Source organism: Alternaria ventricosa, assembly GCF_023758065.1.
Source record: "Alternaria ventricosa strain BMP 2768 chromosome Unknown scaffold_3, whole genome shotgun sequence".
Classification (NCBI taxonomy): domain Eukaryota; kingdom Fungi; phylum Ascomycota; class Dothideomycetes; order Pleosporales; family Pleosporaceae; genus Alternaria; species Alternaria ventricosa.
The window spans coordinates 530,877-552,085 of record NW_026055683.1 but is presented as its reverse complement, the minus strand read 5'-3'; the positions used below and the strand labels follow the sequence as shown (position 1 = coordinate 552,085).

The 21,209-nt window shown below is 53.8% G+C and overlaps 8 protein-coding genes across 8 annotated transcripts; 5 read left to right on the top strand and 3 right to left on the bottom strand.

Annotated features, from left to right (window-relative positions):
• Positions 1-1,192: 1,192 nt before the first annotated feature.
• On the top strand, positions 1,193-1,708 carry J4E93_002117 (uncharacterized protein; the record flags this gene model as incomplete). Its single annotated transcript, XM_049340065.1, has 2 exons — positions 1,193-1,423; positions 1,475-1,708. 2 exons carry the CDS (start codon positions 1,193-1,195, stop codon positions 1,706-1,708), a joined length of 465 nt encoding a protein of 154 aa, XP_049202387.1.
• A 645-nt stretch (positions 1,709-2,353) lies between these two features.
• J4E93_002116 (uncharacterized protein) lies at positions 2,354-3,555 on the top strand (the record flags this gene model as incomplete). Its single annotated transcript, XM_049340064.1, has 4 exons — positions 2,354-2,455; positions 2,503-2,519; positions 2,572-3,402; positions 3,453-3,555. 4 exons carry the CDS (start codon positions 2,354-2,356, stop codon positions 3,553-3,555), a joined length of 1,053 nt encoding a protein of 350 aa, XP_049202386.1.
• A 1,016-nt stretch (positions 3,556-4,571) lies between these two features.
• Positions 4,572-5,745, top strand: J4E93_002115 (uncharacterized protein; the record flags this gene model as incomplete). Its single annotated transcript, XM_049340063.1, has 2 exons — positions 4,572-4,965; positions 5,045-5,745. 2 exons carry the CDS (start codon positions 4,572-4,574, stop codon positions 5,743-5,745), a joined length of 1,095 nt encoding a protein of 364 aa, XP_049202385.1.
• A 1,255-nt stretch (positions 5,746-7,000) lies between these two features.
• J4E93_002114 (uncharacterized protein) lies at positions 7,001-7,672 on the top strand (the record flags this gene model as incomplete). The annotated part of the gene is made up of 1 exon (XM_049340062.1): positions 7,001-7,672. The coding sequence occupies one exon, from the start codon at positions 7,001-7,003 to the stop codon at positions 7,670-7,672; it is 672 nt and encodes a 223-aa protein (XP_049202384.1).
• A 609-nt stretch (positions 7,673-8,281) lies between these two features.
• J4E93_002113 (uncharacterized protein) lies at positions 8,282-9,684 on the top strand (the record flags this gene model as incomplete). The annotated part of the gene is made up of 2 exons (XM_049340061.1): positions 8,282-8,484; positions 8,640-9,684. 2 exons carry the CDS (start codon positions 8,282-8,284, stop codon positions 9,682-9,684), a joined length of 1,248 nt encoding a protein of 415 aa, XP_049202383.1.
• Positions 9,685-11,774: 2,090 nt separating this feature from the next.
• Positions 11,775-12,506, bottom strand: J4E93_002112 (uncharacterized protein; the record flags this gene model as incomplete). The annotated part of the gene is made up of 2 exons (XM_049340060.1): positions 11,775-12,375; positions 12,499-12,506. 2 exons carry the CDS (start codon positions 12,504-12,506, stop codon positions 11,775-11,777), a joined length of 609 nt encoding a protein of 202 aa, XP_049202382.1.
• A 369-nt stretch (positions 12,507-12,875) lies between these two features.
• Positions 12,876-13,534, bottom strand: J4E93_002111 (uncharacterized protein; the record flags this gene model as incomplete). Its single annotated transcript, XM_049340059.1, has 2 exons — positions 12,876-13,216; positions 13,279-13,534. The coding sequence occupies 2 exons, from the start codon at positions 13,532-13,534 to the stop codon at positions 12,876-12,878; spliced, it is 597 nt and encodes a 198-aa protein (XP_049202381.1).
• A 2,849-nt stretch (positions 13,535-16,383) lies between these two features.
• On the bottom strand, positions 16,384-17,432 carry CRP46 (60S ribosomal protein L16; the record flags this gene model as incomplete). Its single annotated transcript, XM_049340058.1, has 5 exons — positions 16,384-16,522; positions 16,576-16,834; positions 16,923-16,976; positions 17,148-17,280; positions 17,409-17,432. 5 exons carry the CDS (start codon positions 17,430-17,432, stop codon positions 16,384-16,386), a joined length of 609 nt encoding a protein of 202 aa, XP_049202380.1.
• Positions 17,433-21,209: the final 3,777 nt, after the last annotated feature.

Here is a 21,209-nt window from a genome sequence, read left to right as displayed (position 1 = left end):
TGCGGAAGGATAGCGGCCTGGACGGTGTCACTAGAAAATTAGTCTGGCTGCAGCGACTGTTGGTTGAGATCCAGGGCGGATAAAAATTAAGCTGGGATTTTGGTCCTAAAAACGTTGCTAGAATGTTCCATATCAGCGAGGTTAAGCCCGCTAGCACTTCTGCCACAGAGTCAAGCCGCAGCGGACGTGCATCGGAAGGCTGGGCTGATAGTCGCCTACCACGCCAATCGCCCTGCATGCGGCACCGACTTACTGCCCGTTGTCACGGAGCGGGAGCGGTAAACGCTCTGCAATTACCTTTCTCTCACTCTCGACATACACCTATACGCTGTGGGACTCCACCACTACCTCGAGTGGGGCACCCGACTCGCCCAATCTGCGGAGAGAGGCTGGGACGCGCAGTATTCAACAGACGACAACAAGACCTTGCATAGAGGATGCGATAGTCTGTCCACTACCAACGCTCATCGTCCTTTTTATCGTCGATGCGCTGGCCTCTCAATCACCAGCCTGCTTCTTTGTGTGCCAATGTAAAACGCTCTCTGTTTGTGGGTGCGCGCAGACACTCGGCCATGGCAACAACAACACCGAGAAGACGACTTGAGGTAGACAAGCGCTTATACGATGACTCGCCGTGGCGGAGAGAGACGTTCAGATGCAGCAAGGCCGACAATGACTTCCCGATCAGGCAGACCGACGTGGCTGTGGCTTGTCACAGGAACATGCTTTCCATCTAGTCGGCTGTTCATGTTCGGGTCTCATTGACACGATCGTACCCGGACTATTCGAGCTCAGCGTGCCCTCACGTGCGTCACCAGCTGACTACCTACACACCATCTCACCTCATGCACTAGCTTGGTAGCTGTCAAGCTCCCGTGGGACTTGTTACCTAGTTCCACAGAGTCACGGCACATCCACATAGATATATGTAGAGCATCCGATCCCATACCACATAGGACCCTGCCCAAGTGTTTACCCGGCTGTGCCCCTCGCATTCGTCATCCCGCCCAACTGACGCGCACGTGCCATCAGGGATCGCGCCGTCACCTCCAGGTCCAAAGCTTCACTCCACATCCCAAGATAGCAATCGCGCTTGGGCGCAGCAGCGGGAGCCACAACCATCGGCCCCTCAAACGCTTCACCGCTAGCTCCCCGCCACCTTTGTCCCTTCACACCCGCACCAACAGCACGTATGACAGGCGGCGACCAACAACGAGTGGCCACCTCTGACTACCGCTCCGATTACCGCCACGGTCTCGATACAACTCCTACGCTGCAGCAACCCTCGGTTCACGAGTCGGATCGCCTATCGATCACCATGGGCCTCACGTACAACATTTACCTAAACTCGACCACGTCGCGCATCTACGGCTGCAAGAACTGCAAGACGCATCTCTCTAATCACGACGACATACTCAGCAGGGTGAGCGCATCTTGAACTCCCACACGTAGCCATATCGCTAACCGTTATGAGAACTTCCGCGGTCAACACGGCAAGGCGTACCTCTTCGATACCGTCGTCAACATCACCGAGTCGGACCCCAACGAGCGCAATATGACCACGGGACGTCACATAGTACGCGACATCCACTGCCGCCAGTGCAAGGAGACTGTCGGCTGGAAGTACGACAAGGCCTACGAGGCCAGCGAAAAGTACAAAGAGGGCAAGTTCATTTTGGAGGAGGAGCTTCTATGCACCGTCACTTGAAGACGGAACTCGACTACGCACCATCGACGTCATTTTGGAAGGGCATTTGCTGGGAGTTTTGGATAGGACACTGCAATACGGCTTGGTTACCCGGATGGTGTTTATACGCTTGTATTTCGTTGAGCTTCGGACAAGGCGTTCATATGGATTCATATGGTATGTTGCACTCTGTAGCGTTGTTGCAGTTTGCTATCGATGTACTGAAGTACAGGTGCGGAAGGAGGCGGAGAGCTACGTCGAGCTTCGGGCTTGTCGGAGTCGGTCGGGAACCGGGGCACCCGACAGCAACCCAGGACGCTGGTCGAAACATTCCTTGATCTACCTCTCAAGATTTGCGTACTATCTTAGCAATTTTACCTAAGCTACTACACACGCCTGCAGCCAATGTGCTCGCACTGCCTTTGCCCCTACCCCGCAGTCGAACCTCGGCGGGGTAGGAGCTACCACACCACATCATCACCGAGGAGCATTTGGCGCCTCCGATGTCGTCAGGCGTGCGCCCTATACTTAGTCCACAAGGTCCACTTGGTCGCAGGTAGTTTCTTGACTTACATGTGCTTTCTTTCCTAAATCCCCTCGTCACAGTCTTTTCTTTTGACATCCAATAACGATAATCACTCTCGACAACATACCAAGAGACACGGCATGAAAGCAGTCGTATTCAAGGGGCCAGGGAAGGTGGTGATTGAAGACAGACCAATTCCAAAGATTCAAGACGCAGGAGATGTTATCGTGAAAGTTGAGAAGGTATGTACGCTGATCGATACCATGATCTCCCTACTGATTCTTTACAGACGGCATTATGCGGCAGGTACTTGACTGCTACCACCAATAATAAAAATATCTCTGACATAAACTCCAAGCGAATTGCACGTCTTCCGCGGTCACCAGCCATCAGCTACCGACTTTGTGATGGGCCATGAGTTTACCGGCCACGTTCACGAAGTAGGCTCATCGGTAAAGAGCTTGAAAGTTGGCGACCATGTTGTCTCTCCTTTCACAACATGCTGTGGCGAGTGTTTCTACTGCACCCACGGCTTCTCTTCGCGATGTGTCAAATGCCAGCTTTTTGGATGTCCTGCCCTAGATGGTGGCCAGGCAGAATACGTCCGGATTCCACTCGCAGACTCCACAGCTGTCAAAGCACCACCTGGCATCAAAGACGAGGCACTGGTTCTTATGGCAGACATCTTCCCAACGGGCATGTTTGCAGCTAAGAACGGCTTCCAATATTCCACTCCCGAGGAGATCAAGGACAGTGTCGTTGTACTCATTGGCTGCGGTCCTGTAGCTCTATGTGCACTCTGCAACATCACCGACTACAAGCCAAAGCACATTCTAGCCGTCGACTCAGTACCCTCGCGTCTCGAACTTGCGAAGTCGCTTGGTGCGGAACCCTGGAACTTCCAGACAGATCGTGAGGGTCTTGATAAGCGCGTCAAGGAGCTCACAGACGGTCGGGGAGCAGACATTGTCATCGAAGTCGTCGGTCTGTCTCCTGCGCTTCGAATGGGATACGAATTGATCCGACCCTGGGGCGTCATCAGCTCAGTCGGAGTCCACAATGGCGAGATACCCTGGTCCGGAAATGAGGCGTATGGAAAGAACGTCAGAGTTCAGATGGGAAGGTGTCCTGTAAGAAGCGTGTTTGAAGAAGCACTTGACAGCTTGAAGAGGCATCAGGATAAGCTTGGGTGAGTTTGATGATGATGTATGAGTTCAGTCGTTGACTAATATGTGACAGCTTCATGGCTGATAAAGTCATGCCGTTGAGCGACGCCATTGAGGGCTATGAGTTATTCGACAAGATGAAGGTGCAAAAGGTCGTTTTCGAGGCGCAAAAGTAGGGCGCATACAGGTTGACAGCATGGAGTGGTGCCGAGGCGGTGTGAGGCTATGATACGGCGTTTGAGAGAGTGGGTAAAACACGAGCTGGCGTTGATTGATGTGTGAGCGCGCATTGGGTGGTGTTGGGAGGCCGCTGCATACGTAGGCGTGGTGAAGGCCTAGTCTCAATCGAACATTGGAAGGCAGAAAACCCGCGCATCCCAGCCAATCATCAAATTCAGCGGCACGATACATTCACATTCTAGTCGTGGCTAGCCAGTACCCTGAAAATGCTGGATTTAGCTGCATCTTCGCGGGGCCTTGGCCGTTTTCGAGGCTCGTGCACGCGGGGTCTATTCTGTTCTGTGTTCGGTGATGGGGCGCGCGAGAGTTGCAAACAGCTTGATGCATTCACGCCGGCATGCAGGCCATGCATAGTGATTGCTCCCGTAGATTCAGTGCCTGCTGCACGAGGACAGCGATTGCGCCGAATCCCCTGCAGTGCCTCCCAGCACCTGCAATGTTCGTGGATAGGGCAAGGCTCGCCCGTCTCGCTAAGGAAAGCTACATCCTGCCGCCCTAATATTGCGCAGACCCAGGGCTTCGTCTCCCCTCCGTCACCTTACCTCCACTCTATCTGCACGCTCCAGAGAGGTTCCGCCAACACGCCTCTTCTCTTCTCCCACGCGTCCCCCAATCCTCCTCTCCGCTCCCTCCCACCTACCCTTGCGCCCTCCCCCTCTTACCTATCTGTCCGCTATCCCGCACCGACCACCTCCCCCGCCACTTCCGTAGTCACCAGTGAGTAGCTTCCATGCACACTCCCAAACACGAGCCTTTGACAGAATTGCTGATACGTAGCACCATAGCCTCGACACATTCGACTCGTCCTCTTCCCGCCCTCCGCAGCACACCCATCTCTCCTCTCTGTCTCCGCGACCCACCTTCTTCTCTTGTAAGTATCGCGATAGTGCGCGCGTCGCAAAACTACGTCACTGACCGCAGCTGCAGCCCTTCTCTAGGCCATCCCCACAACATGTCCTCAGAAGAGCCCCAACCCGGCCCCGGTCAGGATGCTAGCCGCGTCGCCGACCAGCTGGACCGCCTCAACATGGACGGCGAGGGCGAAGTAGTCCCGCGCACCGAAGAGGAATACGCAGAGTCGCAGCTCACCCTCCGAGCCATTGTTTCGTCCAAAGAGGCCGGGGTCATCATAGGCAAGGCGGGCAAGAACGTCGCTGACCTGCGCGACGAGACTGGCGTGCGCGCCGGTGTCAGCAAGGTCGTCCAAGGTGTCCACGACCGCGTCCTCTCCGTCACCGGTAGCCTCTCTGGCATCTCCAAGGCGTATGGCCTAGTCGCCAAAGGCCTGCTCGAGGGCGCCCCTGCTATGGGCATGGGCGGCGTTATTCGCACCGACGGCACTCATCGTACGTACAATTGCGACACCCCGGCGCTTCCCAGCGATATGGCTGCGTACAAGCGCTGATACTAAGCTAACTTTTGTAGCCATCCGCCTGCTCATCTCGCACAACCAGATGGGCACCATCATTGGTCGCCAGGGTCTGAAGATCAAGCAGATCCAGGATGCCTCCGGCGTGCGCATGGTCGCACAGAAGGAGATGCTCCCCCAGTCCACCGAGCGCATCGTCGAAGTCCAGGGCTCGCCCGGCGGTATCGAGAAGGCTATCTGGGAGATTGGCAAGTGCCTCATCGACGACCACGAGCGCGGCTACGGCACTGTCCTCTACAACCCCGCCGTCAGGGTTCAGCCTGGTGCTGGTCCGGTCCCACTGTCCAACGGCGGTGGCGCACCCGCCGGTGGTATGGGCGGACGCTCGTACAACCGCACTGGTCACGGCGCTGATTTCAGTGACTCGCCTCCTGCCTTTTCTCGACGATCTGGATCCGATGCCGCCAACAGGCCCCCGCCCCCAACGCACACCGAGGATGGCGAAGAGATGCAGACCCAGAACATCAGCATCCCGTCTGACATGGTCGGCTGTATTATTGGACGCGGCGGTAGCAAGATCAGCGAGATCCGCAAGACGTCCAATGCCCGTATCTCCATCGCCAAGGCACCTCACGATGACACCGGCGAGCGCATGTTCACCATCACTGGTAGTGCCAGTGCTAACGAGAAGGCGCTCTATTTGCTGTACGAGAACTTGGAGGCCGAGAAGATGCGCCGCAGCCAGGCCCAGGAGTAGACCGCTCTCTGGCGCATCTGCTACCCAACGTCGGCGCCGTTGGGTATTGCCAACCCTCTTGGGAGGTGCAAGGTAGCTTGAGACCGTGCAGGCCTCGCTATCAGTCGCCAGCTCTTCACGTCCGTCGCCATCTGCATTCATGTCTCCCGAAACGGCGACCACGAAAATCGACAACAAAAGCATGGAATTGCTGAATTTCTTACTTGCTGTTACTGATGGATACCACGGATTGTCTGGAGCATTATTTACTTTTCTTACTATTGTCGAGAGAGAACTGAGTGCACGCTGAGCGGCTCACGAATGTCATGACGTTATGGCCTTTGATATCCGGATAGTACATCTGCTCAAGGGTAGCAGCTCTGACATCCATCTTTGGGTTTTCTTGGCGAAGAAGAGTTGGGGAAGAAGTGAGAAGCTTCTCACCACGTCCCGAGCTCTACTACGATACTCCGATGTACCTTCCTAATCACTCCCTCACTCCTTTCCCGAAACCCTTCCCTCTCCCTTGCTCCCCTACCAACACTCCGATACAAACAAACAACATCTACTACCAATATTTAGAATTCTATGATGATAGTGTCTAGACTGCGAACTACACCTAACGTGACGTGGTACTTGCGAACGTTTGATGATGGTGCTGCCCAAGGGGACATGAGTGCAGCATTGCACGTGCAGAACGAGGCTGCCCAGATGTTCCGAACCGTTGGACCCTCCAATCGGGAATACGTCATTAGTGTCACGCTCGGACGCTGAGCACCTGAACACGATGTCTTCGCCACAACAACTGAGCTTTCCACAGGGGGCTCCAGCGGTGAAAGAAAGGTGTTCCGCCAAAGAAGTCGTTGGAACAGCACAAGTTCAGACGACAAACGCTGCAGGCGCGGGATGCTCGCCCACGGTGAGGTTCGGCAGGCAGGCGTCGTGTGCCTCGCTAATCCTTCCAGGATCGCCCAGACGCGGGCAGGCGGTAGACTAGGGCAGAGACAGATTTGGCACCCCGACTGATTTCCGAAGGCTGGGTAGTAGCTGTTTCTTTTCAGGAGCTAGCTCTTCTAGGAAGGGGTGCATGATGGTTAAAGATGATTTCTTGACCGCATGTTCCCTCTCTGCCTCGCTTCTGCTCCTCCACAATATTCCTCACTCCATCCACAACTTCCCTACCAGACGACACCATACGGATTCACGGTTTGAAGGCTACGAGACTTGACACCGCCTACAAAGCACACACCACTCTCAACTGAGCACCACGACTATCATGGCGCCCATCCAAACGCAGACGATTACCCCTCACCAACTCAGCAACCCAGTCACTGTCATTCGAGCATCAGGGCGCATATCGAAGCCACCAGCGCGATCAACGCGTACGCAAACCAAGGCACTGTTGTCTCATTCGCCACAAATACCTACCGCCCACCCAGACATCGACATCAGTCTGCTCCGTAACAAGTTGCTTCTTCAGTGCCGCCAATACATCCCTTCAGAGCTTCTCCACGAAGCACTGGCAGACGGCATCTACTCACGCGCTACACACTGGATCACGCCCTCATCCAACGCTGCGTCAAAGTTCGGCAAGCGGAAGCGCTACTACGTCTTGCATAGCGCGAACTTCACCTTTCAGTCCATGGGCAGCGCGTGGGAAGCCCGAATTCTATCTAGAGGCAGCCAGCCCATCGATGCAGGAAACGGAGTAGTCGTCTTCGTCAAGGAGAGGAAAGAATGGGACGCGTTCATGGCGGGGTACAGAAGGCAAGGAAAGAGAGCGGGGCAGCTGATGAGGCTTAAGCAAAAGGATACGGAGCGAGGGTGGAGAGATGCGTGGAAGAGGAAGTGCGGGATGGAGGAGGGCGGCGGCAAGGAAGTCAACGCTGGGCCAATGTGGGTGCTGGTCAAGAGCGCTGTTTCGAAGATTGTCAGAGGTGAGGCGTGAGCTTGCATTCTGGGCCCCGGAACAGGGTGGGGGCTGCATCTGCTGGCGTTTGGCCTTGGATCTTCTTTTTTAGCGAGCATATTTTCACGACCTTATGAACGGCTGGAGCGGTAAGCGCGGAGAAGGCTTTGATGCCTTTTCCAGACTATGCGTAGATACCTCTTTCCACAATGAATGACATAACCACATGAAAACTCGGTCGGCAGATTCGCACCCTTTGCATCATGTGTGTGCTCCTCCAGCTCGCAGTGAAGCGGCGCTCCACACACTAGCGAGTGGGTGGCGCGCCCCGGTCGAGTCGATCCCTGAGGCTCAAACACGGCCCGTGCTCGCTTCTAACTCCGTCTTAGCCCCGGCCACTTGATGCCACGGTTGAAGCTTAGGAACTGCCTATGGCGCAGGTGTAATCTAAACCTAAAGCCAGGTGTACACTTTCCACTGACCCACAGTCGCTCGAGAAACATTGTTTCTCTGTATTCCTCGCGCACCCTCATCGCGCAGTCCACTCCTTTACACACAACGCGACACGCTACAACACGAACACGGCGCGCGCCTTCCTCAATCAACTCCCACGACGTCCCTAGCGATACCCACGATACAGCACGCACAATGGAAGCCTCTCGGCGCAAGGTCAACGAGACGAATGGAAACGCGAAGGGAGATGCGCAGCACCACCAATTGGACGGTGCGGTGCATTCAATCGAGCAGAAGCTGGAGGAGCAAGCAGAGCTCCATGCCCGGAACCCTCAGGAGCAAAAGGAAGCGGGGCTCTTCCAGTTGGTAATCTGTGTCGCTGGTATATATGGAAGTTTGTAAGTCACCCTGGAGCCTACGTTGAGGTCATGTCGCCTACTTTGTACGTTTTTACGTCGATGTAGGCTGCAGGCCTGTTCAGCTTTTTTTCGCGTATGAGGTGGTCGCAATGTACAATATTACGTTGGACGGGAACATAACTAACACAGGATAGCATGACCTGGGCATGGATCCAAGAGCGATTAACAACCACCACCCACGGCCCCGGCAACCAGCGCTTCACGTACTCCATCTTCCTCAACACCGTCCAATCCGCCTTCGCTGCCATCACCGGCCTCCTCTACCTCAACCTCTCCGCGAAGAAAGACCCCAAGACCGGCGTGCGCAAGGTGCTACCCATTTTCCCCTCGAAAGACATCCTCATGCCGCTCCTCGGAATCGCCGTCACATCGTCGCTCGCGTCCCCCTTCGGATACGCAAGTCTCAAGCACATTGACTACGTCACCTTCATCCTAGCCAAGAGCTGCAAACTGCTCCCGGTCATGTTCCTCCACATCTCGCTCTTCCAGAAGCGATACCCCATGTACAAGTACGCCGTCGTCGGTTTCGTAACCCTCGGTGTCGCGGTCTTTACACTACACAGCCCGTCCACAGCGAAGAAGGCCGCGAAGAAGGGTGTCAGCGCAGACGCCTCGCAGACCATTGGTCTCATCCTGCTCGGGGTGAATCTTCTCTTCGACGGCCTGACGAACACGGTTCAAGACCACATCTTCAGCAGCTTCAAGGGTTTCACAGGACCCCAGATGATGTGCGCCCAGAACATCATGTCAACAGCACTGACAGTGTCGTACCTCCTCATCACACCTCTCCTTGCCTCCACTCCCCTCGCTGGCTGGATCGGCCTTGACCCACGCTCATCATCCGGTGAACTCTCCGACGCGCTCTCCTTCATAACCACATACCCTGCTGTCGGCTGGGACGTCCTAATGTTCTCCGCCTGTGGCGCTATAGGCCAGGTCTTTATCTTCCACACCCTAGCCCACTTTAGTTCTTTGCTGCTTGTCACAGTGACGGTTACGAGGAAGATGCTGACCATGGTTTGGAGTGTGTGGTGGTTCGGTCATGAGATTACTGGCATGCAGTGGCTAGGTGTTGGACTGGTGTTTGGTGGTATTGGTGCGGAGGCAGCAGTGGGAAGGAGGGAGAAGGCGAGGAAGGCTGCGGCTAAGAAGTTGGAGGAGGAGAAGAGGAAGAGGTAGATGATGTGGGTGTATTTAGACCATAGACGTTAGAGATCTGGCGCGAGTCTGTTTAGGTAAATGCATTAAAAATCCCTGTCAGCGAGGCGGTACCAGCAAAATTGTGCATCACTTGCCGGCATTGAAAGCGACACGATAAAGCCTGTTAGGAGTAGCTAGTTGGAAGGCTCTCATTCTCACGGAAAGAACGCCAAAAGCAGCCTCATGCTCCGTCTTATCCGGAACGATCTGAGATGAAGAGCCCTTAGTGATCTGGGTACCATGCCACCACCCCACCGCACTATAGCAGCTCCAGGTCTTTCAGCCTCTATTTCCAGCGCAAAGTGACAAGGACACACTACCTCTGCTCTTACCAGCACAATGGGATCGACAGATCCACCACTCTCGAATCCGAACGATGCGTCGCCCTCTCGTCACTATCGTGGTTACACTGGCAGAGCAGTAGAGGCGATCGGTGCTAACTATGTTCTGCAAGAGATACTACGTAGCATATGCACCACCGTCTTCTTCCTTACCGCTGTGTTGACCCTTACGTGGGGTTGGCTCAGCGCACCGACCAGTGATGAAGCAGTAAGTACATTGCTCTCCGAACAAAATGGTTTCAGGTAAAGTATACTGACATGTTGTACCAGCCCTCCACTCCTTCCTTGGACGTCTCGCCACAGTTCATATTTCTATCGAGGGTCTTCTTCTTCGCAATATCCATTCCGGTCTGGATTGCCTACCTTGTCCTCCTCGCACGCCATCCGCACGTGGCTACTGATGCGGTTGCTCGCTGGCTACCATGTGCATGTTCTATACTGGGGAAAGGTGTGTTCACCATAGTGTTTTTGGGAGTAGGGCAACGGTGCCACGGGGTTATGCCGCGCTTCCTTGTGGGGTTTTCGGTTGCTCAGGCTTGGTTGGACCTTCGGATTGTGTTGATCGTTGGGCAAGTCCTCATGAAGACGTGGCACCATATTGTGGATGATTTGAAGACCGCTGGTATTCGGTCCCCTAATTTTTAGATAGTTTATCTATGGTCGGGGATAAGTGAAGGGATGTTGAGGTGGCACAGCGTCTGTTGGCGTTCAAGCTGAGCCTTACTCATCTGTACCACCACGCCCCAATCACCCCACTTCCTCTTCTAGAGCTCCAACACAACCTACCCGCTCTCTCTATTATAGTAAGAATCAAGATACACCGAGCAAATAATTCTAGTCATGTCGCAAGAACCTCTTCTCCCCTCCTATGGCGCAGCCACACAGCGCCCACGCTCCAGCGAGTATCGCCTCGTCGCAAAGCACACCAGTGCTGCGCGTACACTGATGAACACCCTCTTCGTGTTTTTCTCGTGTGTCAGTGCCATATTCGCGACTCTCTGGGCAAGTCGAAGCAGTGGTACAATCGCGGAGCATGTAAGTAGTTCATCAAACTTGTCAGTCTTCTATTGACACTCACGCAGCCTCACACTCCACACACCAGCACTGCGCCCCTCCTTCCCTATTTCGCATCCATCTCTCTTGTCGTATCAACGTGCTTCTGGGTCGCCTATCTCGTGTTCATCGCGCATGACAAAGAAAGTGGCTCAGTTCTCAGGCGTAAGATCACTATCGGTGTTGCGATTGCTGGGAAGGCGGTGCTCGCAGCGACTCATGTGGCGATCTGGCAGGCATACAAGATGTGGTGTGAAGGGCTTGAGACACCCAATTGGGCAGTAGTGTTCGTGGCGGCACAGGCCTGGTTCGATGTGGTGTTCGTGGGGATTCACGGGTGGATTATGTGAGCGCTTATGGTGACAAGAAGGGTCATGTTGTGATGAAGGCGTCGATGCAACAGCTTGGTGTGATTCAGCTCAGTTGTCTGGAGATCAACGCCCTTCCAAGCTTATTGGGATTACGGAAGTCACACGCCCAAGTGGGTTAGCCGTTCGGGCTAGAATCTTAGCGATTGTGGAATTGGAAGCTACGTGCCAGTATCCATCTCTCACACTCCCGCCAACATCATCTCCCGATAATAAGAGGCTACCTCCAATATGTATACCTTCTGACTATAACTCTGTAAAACATTTCAATTGAGGCGGCAATGCAGGATTGTTCTCCCCTGGCATCCTAATTTCCGTCACCAGCACTGTTACCTGTGTCATCGTCGGATTCTTTCACTTCCCTTTTCTTCGCAATCAGATACGCGATCTCGATCTGCATATCCGATTGCGGAAAGTTCTTCACGGCTTCTCGAAACTCTGGGAAGTTCTCTCGAGCAATATCTCTGAAAGGCTTGTTGGGGCCCTCGTACAGCTCTATCAGCTCCTTGTCATCAGGTTCTTTCCATAATTTTTCGCATCTTTTTCGCATCTTGTTCCACTTTTCCCTGAACCCTGAGCTGGTCTGATTCTTGAAGAAGAGACGTAATTCGTTGAGCGCAACATCAGTGTGCCGCATGTTCATGTGCCGCATGATACATAGCAGCGCATAAAGATCGCGGGCATCGAACGGCTCTTTCTTGGCCCTCATTGTCTGTGAGCCACCTTTGCAGAGGGTTACCGGCCACCCGGTCTCATTCAAATCCGTGCGTAACCCATCTCTCTCAGCTTGGTCAAGGTGTAACGAGTCGAGCGCTCGGTTGCGTCGTGCGACCAGATCTCGGATTTCCTCGATGTCGTTCAGCGCTTGGTCGTCAGGTAGTTGTGGGCCTGGTGCGGGAACGTCTGCACTAGATGATGCGGAGGCCATCATAGGTATCAGTTAGGAATTACACGAGGGTTGGCTTATCAGCGTTATATAATACTCTCTGTTTGCTGGCATACAAACTAGATGAGACATCAGTCAGTAGGACGGGGTCATGCTTGCCACAACGTATCATTGTGACCCAAGATCTTGCGTTGATATAGGACTCATTTCGGTATTTACCTATGTACATTTTCGTTTGTAGGGGGGGCACGTGGTATTGAGATCGTACCGGTACTTCCGGTAACCCTCCACGGGGCTTGCGATACTCAGCGAAGGTTCATAACGACAGCATCTTGCCAATTCAGCTAATTCAGTCTGTATACAGCAAAACTAAAACACTTCTTCTAGACCCCCCTAGTAGCGCTTAAACTTCGTGTAAATCACTTCACCAAATTTGGAAATGTCAAATTGAGATGAGTCTGCTGTTCTCTCTATTTCTGAGCATCTAATACAGAGATCAGATGCACTCGGTGTGCGCTACTCTTAGTTCTCGTCTCTGGTCTCGTTCCCCTCTTGCTCCCTTTTCAGAGTTCTGTACTGGTCACGACACTGACTGACTCGCATACCAATGAAAATGTACTCTGCTATCTTGTCCATTCCCAGCAGTTTCTCGTCCCCCAGCGTCATGAGCAGGTCATTGTCCACGTCTTGCCAAGTCCATGTAGGACCATCTCTGCAGCCCTCGATTGAGTCAAGAGACTGCCAGACTGTTGGCCAACCGTACTTTTGAAACAGCCCGCGTATCTGGCTTTGAACTTCCTCTGATACAGGTAGCTTGGAGAGGACAAAACCTTTGTACTGTTTCAGTAATTGTGTTGCAGATGCTTCAGAATCGTTCAATGAGTCAGCCGACCAGCATTAAGCAGAATTAGCTAGGGGCATTTACCTGCACTCTGATCTCCCTGTCCGGCCCCAGCTTCAACCTCAGCCTGTAAAATAGCCGCGGGCAGTCGCTTGGAAACTTCTGAATCGGCATATGCTTTAGCCTCTGGGAATTTAGGATCGTCTTTAAAGTTTCCCACACGTCCGTCAGCAATATTCTCAGCGGCAACCTCGTCCTGGACTCTATTGTGGATGGCTTGAGCTTCCGCATCGCTGAGTATCTCGCTCGTGTTGATGAAAGCTCCGTCAGGTGAAAACATGATGGATCGATTAAGAGTAATTGACATCTGAGTCAGTACCGCAGGCTCATTGAGTTCCTTTTCAATGGAGAAGCAGCATCGATTGCTTCCCTTACCACGCTGCTTCACCATGTGCTCAAATTTCACGCGTGGTGCAGACAAATGACTCTACATCTGAGTTCGCGATCGAGAAGCCCCATGTGAGAGATATGCTATGTTTTTCATAAGCACAGCTACTCTACACTACCCTTCCTCGCCCACTCCCTAAGAACATTCTTCTGTATCTTCCCCGTGCTCGTCTTGGGCAACTCCTTGACAACCACAACCTCCCTGGGCACCATGAAGCGACTGATGTTACTGTTCTCCTTGGCCCACTGAATCACCTCATCGCCCAACGTGTCGCTGTTTGTCCCGTCCTTTGTGGTAACAAAAGCCTTGGGCCGCTCGCCCCAGTGTGAGTCCGGCACGGCGCAGACGCCGACTTCGAGGATGGAGGGGTGCGTGGAAAGCATGGCCTCGAGCGCTACGCTGGAGATGTTTTCGCCGCCTGTGACACGTTCGGTTAGCAAGTCGCTTCAAAGAAGTGAGGCCCGGGAAGTCAACAACATACCACTGATAATAATGTCCTTCGCACGATCCAGGATCTGTATCGCTCCATCTGGATGCCAAACAGCTAGATCGCCTGTATGTAACCAGCCACCCTCCCACAGCTTGCGCGTCGCTTCGGCATCTTTGTAGTAGCCCTTTGCGCAGATGTTGCCTTCGAAGATGACTTCTCCAATCTCTTTGCCGTTTCTTTCCACGTCGGTGAGAACACCTTCCGGCTGCTCAGTCTTGATGACTCGCGTCGCTTTGCCCATGATAAAGCCGTGGCCTTGTCGTGCCATACGATCGTATTTCGTCTTCTCGGGTAGCGTTTCCCATTCGGGCATGTGGTAGCCTTTCGTGATCGGACCGTAGGTTTCCGTAAGACCGTAGACGTGAACGGGGTGTAGGTTCAAATTTGACATCTGTTCGAAGAGCCAGGCGCTCGGCGGACTTGCGGCTACGGTGACTCTGACTGGTTGGGGTAGGCGCTCTGCTTCTTTCGCTGCGCAGAGGAGGGTGTTGACGGTTGGTGCGGCGTTGAAATGCGTGATGCCTTCCTCCTTGAGCAGGCGCCAGATCTCTGGGTAGTCGATCTTGCGGAGGCAATAGTGCGTTCCTCGGACAGCGGTGACTGACCACGGGAATGTCCAACCCGTCGCGTGGAACATTGGCAGAGTCCAGAGATACTTTGCGCGGCCGGTATGATAGTTCAGCCCGGACTCGATGACATTGCCCATGGCGGCAAGGTAGACGCCACGATGTGTATATTCGACCCCCTTCGGCCGTGCTGTTGTTCCGCTGGTGTATGCGAGTGCCATGACGTCTTCTTCGTCCTTCGCCTGGGACTCCAGGTCTGCCCAGCCCTTGCCCCCTTGCTCAATATCGTACTTCAATCCCTCGAGTACTGCATCGTCGAAAGGGCCCGAGAGTTCGCCTTCTGTCGCATCCGTGTCTGTGTCAATCAGTATTGGTACGTTTGGTCTTTCCTTCTTGTATTCGTCCAACAAGCCCACAAACTCAGCATCGGCAATGATCATGTCCACGTCCGAGTGCTGGAAGATGTAACTGATGTCATCGTGCTTCAACCGGTAGTTGATAGCGACATTCACACCTCCTGCCGCCGCGATACCGAATGTGCTCTCCAGGAATGCTGGTGTGTTTGTCGCCAGTATGCCTACTCTCTTGTACCCGTGTTTCCTCAGGTAGTATGCCAGCCCTCGTGCGCGGTCCGCAGCTTCAGCATAAGAGCGCCGTAGGATCCTGCCGTTCGCCGTCTTGTGGTATATTGCCATGGCGTCTGGCTCGATTTGCGCCGCGCGCCAGAGGAACCATGTTGGGCTGAGGGTGTGGAAATTGTGTCGATGATGGTATTCGTGGCTGTCGCCGGGATGGATGGGCGGTGGCCCGGGGACGGGGTTGGCGGACGTGAAATGCGACGCGAGCTGCTTGAGACGATCTTTGGCACCCTCCATTGTATCTACGCGAGCTTTTGGTAGTTCAGAGTTCTAACAGCAGCTTATATACACGCGACGGAAATATCGATCTACAATTTGGCCAAGCTGAGCTGAAGCTACAGACGCCAGAGTGCGGAGTAGCTCCGCTGTGGCACGAGATGCGAGAGATGTCCGAGGTCTTGAGCGATGAGAGGGCTGCAGGACGCGATTTTTGACAGGGGTGCGCGATGGCGGAAGGAAGGAAGTCACGATACTCTGAACAACGTGGTCTAATAAGTTTCTTACAGGGCGCAATGACATCTGGACTGACACCTAACCCTGAAGCTTACAGCCATGGGGAAATCTGGGGAAGGGTACCGGTTCCGGTGCGGCACGACGTCACAGCCGAGGTTAAGCGCCAGTAGGCATAACCTATCCTCCCGACCGCGTCGGATCGCAACCCTACCGGATTGCGAGGGTGTTATGCAAGGCACTTGTTCAAATTGTGACCACAGAGCAGATGCCAAGTACAAGGGGAATCGTGAGTGAATTAACATAACCACAAGTCTATTGCTGAATGCTCAACGCCGTCACCATGCTTTACATCAGCTGGGATTTTTCATTTCGTATTGCTTCTAGCCGGAAGAGTACCTGAAGACACAGCAGACCGACCGCGAAGAGACCCATGAACACGTAAGCACCCTGGTATTGATGTGCTCTTTTAGCCTGGACACCCTTTCGAATGGTCGGAGTATAGTAGAGGAAATAAACATCCCATGAGCCCAATGCAATCCACGCCGAACCACGTCACCGAAACTGAAACCGACACTGTTCATCGACTGCCGGTTTCTAGTATGCGAGGGATGTGAGCTCTTGCTGGACCTTGGAGTCGACGTTGGCCGTCTTCTTGGCCTCAGCCATCTGCCGGCGGATAGCCTTCTTGCGCTCGTAGTATGCGGCACCCTTGACCTTCCTGCGCTCCTCAAGACTGCGTGTGAATTAGCATTTCTGATCTCGCTGATATGGACTGGGGCGACATACCGGGCAACGACGTCCTGGTACTTCCAGCCGAACTCGTGTCCGAGACGGCCGACAGTGCAGTACTTGCGTCCGGGCTTGAGCCTCAGCACCCTCAGGGCCTGGGGAACGACGACGCGCTTCTTCTTGTCGTAGGGAGCGGGGACACCCTCGAAGGTCTTCAAGCGCTCCATGGCGGCCTTACCGCGGGGAGTCTTGTGAGGGATCATACCGCGGACGGTTCGCCAGAACATCTTGGAGGGAGCGCGGAAGTGGAAGGGACCTGGCAGATGGGTCAGCACATGTCGGCTAGCAACGCGCACATTCGACTTTGGACTGCGAATGCGCCATGTATGGACGGGGAGACGTACCACCACGAGTGGGGTTGTAACGGGTCTGCTTGCGCAGGAAAGCAGAGTACTTCACTGTAGGGTCATGTCAGTTACCGTCTTGCCAGAAAATGTCCCAAGAGCGCTCCGCCAAAAAGCAGCCAACGTGCACATCGCCGACCACATCATTCTCTTGTAGCTCCGTGTACCAATTGCACTCCATGGCTTGCTCCTGATCTCGCTCGCTCGTTCGGTGGGTGTACGTACACTTGGCGCGGAAGAACTCGCCGGAGATGTTGAGGGCCTCGCATCGCACAACAACGATCTTCTGGCCGTTGAGGAGCTGCTTGGCGACGGTGCTGGCGAGGCGACCGAGCAAGTGGCCCTTGCCGTCGATGACCTGCGTGCGCTGTCAGCGAGACGTCCAAGGAAGATGCGTGGTGTTGACGGGATTGCAGGCTGGCATCGCGGCGGCATGCGAAGGCCAGTGCCTGGGATATCGGGCTGCGTCTATCGGGGCGTACGTACAATGACGGGTTCGAATGTCGACATTTTGCTCGACTCCGGTGTGCTATGAGGTTAGTTGTCGTGATGGAGAGCTCGATGGATGCGAATTCCAGGTGGCTCGACTAAGCGAACTGAATATTCGAGTTTGTGGTGCACGGACCCATTAGCGTGACTTCATCTCCAACGAGGTGAGCTGCCCATCACCAACGTCTGCATGACAGCCAACACCAACAACCAACGCACGTCTTTAGCTCGCATACTCTGTGAGGTAGCAGTCCAAACACGATGAAAGCTTGTTTTTTTTTTGGCGAATTGTCGCAGCATCTTGTGGAGCGTCTGCCCGTACCGTCATGTCAGACGGGCGCTTTCCAGGGTCGTTGAGGTTAATTGAACGGCTTCGACTGCGAAAGAGACAACAACGAAGATCTGACCTATTCCCGTGAGGGATGGATCTCTGAACGATCCCGACTGCTTTAATCAGGCTACAATCTCATCGCAAAACTCCATCTACTTGTTTGCAACAGTCCGAGCTGCTGCTGCTGCCACTTCTGCGTCCATGCCAGGCCAAACTTACATTAGTATCTGTGTAAATTGTCGACCCGCAACCAGCAATCTGTCTAAACCTGAATCAGGGACTTGCAATCATCGCCGTTCAGATCCGATGGTCTTCTCGAATGCGTGTGCTTCTATCGCGATCCAGCATATGCCCGTCTTTGACATGTCGGACAGCAATGATGTAAGCGTTTCTGCGGTAGCTGCTATAGCTAGAGACATGAGAGAGCGAGCGAGAGTCTGAGGACGACGATGTTGTGTACCCGATGCCTTTAAACGTCACCGCTCACAAGTGTCAAGTCGTCTCTATCGTTGCATCGTACTGAGGTATACATCGCAAAACTCGTCGGTATAAAGGGAAGAGCATACAGATAAATCTGTCAATCGAAGAAGGTGAGGATAGCGTATGCGCTCGCTCCTGCCAGACTGAGCTGCAAAATGGATTCTGCGCCCCATCTAGCTCATGTCAGGCAGGCGCGCCTCCCAGCTCTACCACACGCATCATCAGTCCTCGTAAGCAGAAGAGTCTGCAAGAACAACCACGACCCACGCTGTCGCAACGCTCTCAATCATCGAGCCAGCCATCGTCGTCTCGCCCGACAATTTCTTTACGATGATAGCTGCACTCTACCTCGTTCCTTATGCTGATGATGCTCGAAGCGCATGTTCTAAATTGCAAGGGAATGCATTTCGCCGTTGGCACCAATGTGCTTGTATTGCACACGCAATGATCGTACGCATCCGGTAACCTCGGCCCGTAGATCTAGGTTCTCTATCACGGCTCTTGAACGGATGCTAACGGCACTTGACGAAGACTGCTTGTACCAAAGTCGGTACATCCCGGTCTCCTAAAGTTTGTTGACTATCGACGGCTACTACATCTTTCGCCTCTCGCGTCCGTAGTACACTTGCTCGATTTACAACAAGGAAGTCTTGGCAATGTATAGCTGCCTGGCGCTAATAGCTGGTAGTATCGGGCTATCCAACTAATCCGGTAACCCATTCACTACTCTCGGCTTCCTCCATTTTCAACATCTGTCACGATCTCGTCATTTGCTCCAACTGTGCATCGGGCGGAGGACAGGCAAGACACGGCTATCCTCAGCCATGCATTTCGACGAATCCACGCTTATGTGAAGCCGTCGCTACGCTTTTTATTAGGGGTACAGACAAAGTCAGCCATGCCATTGTAGGCGCTCCAATGAACGCCAGTTTCAACAATCATACTGATCTCGTCATAAGGATGCTCACCCTTCGTCCGAGTACATCAGAGTCCGGAGGCTAATCCGTTAGTTTGTGCTACCAAGCCGTAGTTTTGATCTCGACCTTTTCACCGGAGCCAGATCGCCCACTACGTCACGGCATGGGGAAAACGTTTCGATGATGGATCTCAGGGCTATCTCGACGCCGAAGTCGGATTTACGACCAGGATGAAGCTAATGCAAGCAAGTCTGAAACTAGTACCAATTACGAGTGTGTTCAGCCCGAAGCTTGTTGCTGGCAAATATGACAAGAATACAGAATTTTCTTTCGCGATTACCACCACATTGCAGGGTGCGCTGATCGTGGTTCACTAAACGCATCTCGATTGCGGTCCTACTGCGGGTGTGATGCTTAAATTGTCGATCACACAGGCTGCATGGATCTGCAGTGAACGTCACATTAGGGAGCCAAGGAGCCTCAAGTAAATCTATATTCTGATAGTCCATCACGCTACGCCTCGATTCGAGATGTTACCTGACAGCCCCGACGGACGAGTCACCGGTGATCGGCCCCTCGTCCTGTAAGTCGCATTGGCTTTACGTACAGCCCGTAGATATGGGTGGGTGACCGTTCGCTCCGGCGCAAGCAGCAAGCTAAGCACTTGAACAGCATCCTTGCAAGGTTTCTCGCAACGACATGTGCATCGTCATGCGCCACACCTCGAAGCGATCGCGAGACTGGCTTCGCTTGGCGTCATGCACACATCCTCCTGTTCAGCCACGTTTCACCAAGACGGAGTCATAACTTGGCCCATCTCCCAGACAATTTTGCGCCACTCCTGACGTAGCTTGGCTCATTGGCAGGTGACCAACAGCAGGAAATATCGTGCGTTTTCCTCTTGGCTGTGTGGCTAGTGTTGTGGCTAGAGCAGGAATACGACGAGCCCAATGTCAATGCCAACGGCATTCGAATTAAACGCTGACCGTGACCTGCCAGTGCACCCGCCGAGTCAGCGCGCGACCACCCGCCGGGCGAAAGTGGATGCAGCAAGCGATCCGCTGAGTCATCCGGAAGTCGGCACGCATAGCTCGAGACAAGCACCACTAAAACTCGTAGGGTGTTCCAATAACCACCGTGTGGGCTTCCATAACCGCAAGCGTGGCAGTGCCAAGGGACCTCGGTATGACATGAGTCCATCATCGGTACCTCCGACAGGACTACTCGTAGGAATCCATATATATGCATGTTTGCAGTTGTGGCGAGAGATCGGTTGACAAGCATCGCAAACGGTCGTGGAGAATTAGGCGACATGCACCAGGGAGAACGCGCATAAACGACCCTGCTTGAGCAGAGTTTGCCTTTCAGATATCTCATATCTCGAAGGATTACTCGCTTGGCGAGTCGATACGCTCTACAATATTGGCAGATTGTATTCATGGGGAAACTAAAGCGGTAGTTGGCCCCACTGAACGTTTTAAGCACATTTCAAGGTCGTCACCCGAAATGGAACAGATAGGGAAAATAAGTGAATTGACTGAGATTGTCCGAATGCGTACGACAGATGGTCATAGATGTGAATCTTCGCTTGTTGTCCATTTACTATTTGTGGGAGAAGCCCAGGCATGGCAGAGCCGTGTGCGACATCTGTCTGCCAGTGTACTGCAGAAAACGGCCAGGGTCACCAGCCGCAGTCAAGCCACGCTGTCACCATCATGGCGACTTTATCCGGCGCTAAGATCTGTCGCGCAAGGCTGCATGCTGGTTGGTGCCGGTGGGGAGACAGGCCTTCGGAAGCTCGCCCTGGATGAGAGACCGAAGAGCCCACATCTGGGGTGAATATTTGTCTTCGCGTGGCCGTATGACAGATGGCTGCGATGAGAATACGGTGCCACTCGACACCTCAGCCGTAAGCGAGTCTATCGGTGGCTGATCATTGCTGGAACGAGAGGCTTTAGAGCGCACGAGGAATATCGGGGAACGACTGAACTGCGACGGAATGGCGGATCAGACCACTAATGCGGCTTGAGTTGCTCCAAAAGCCATGGAGAAGGCTCGGCTTCGCTTGGA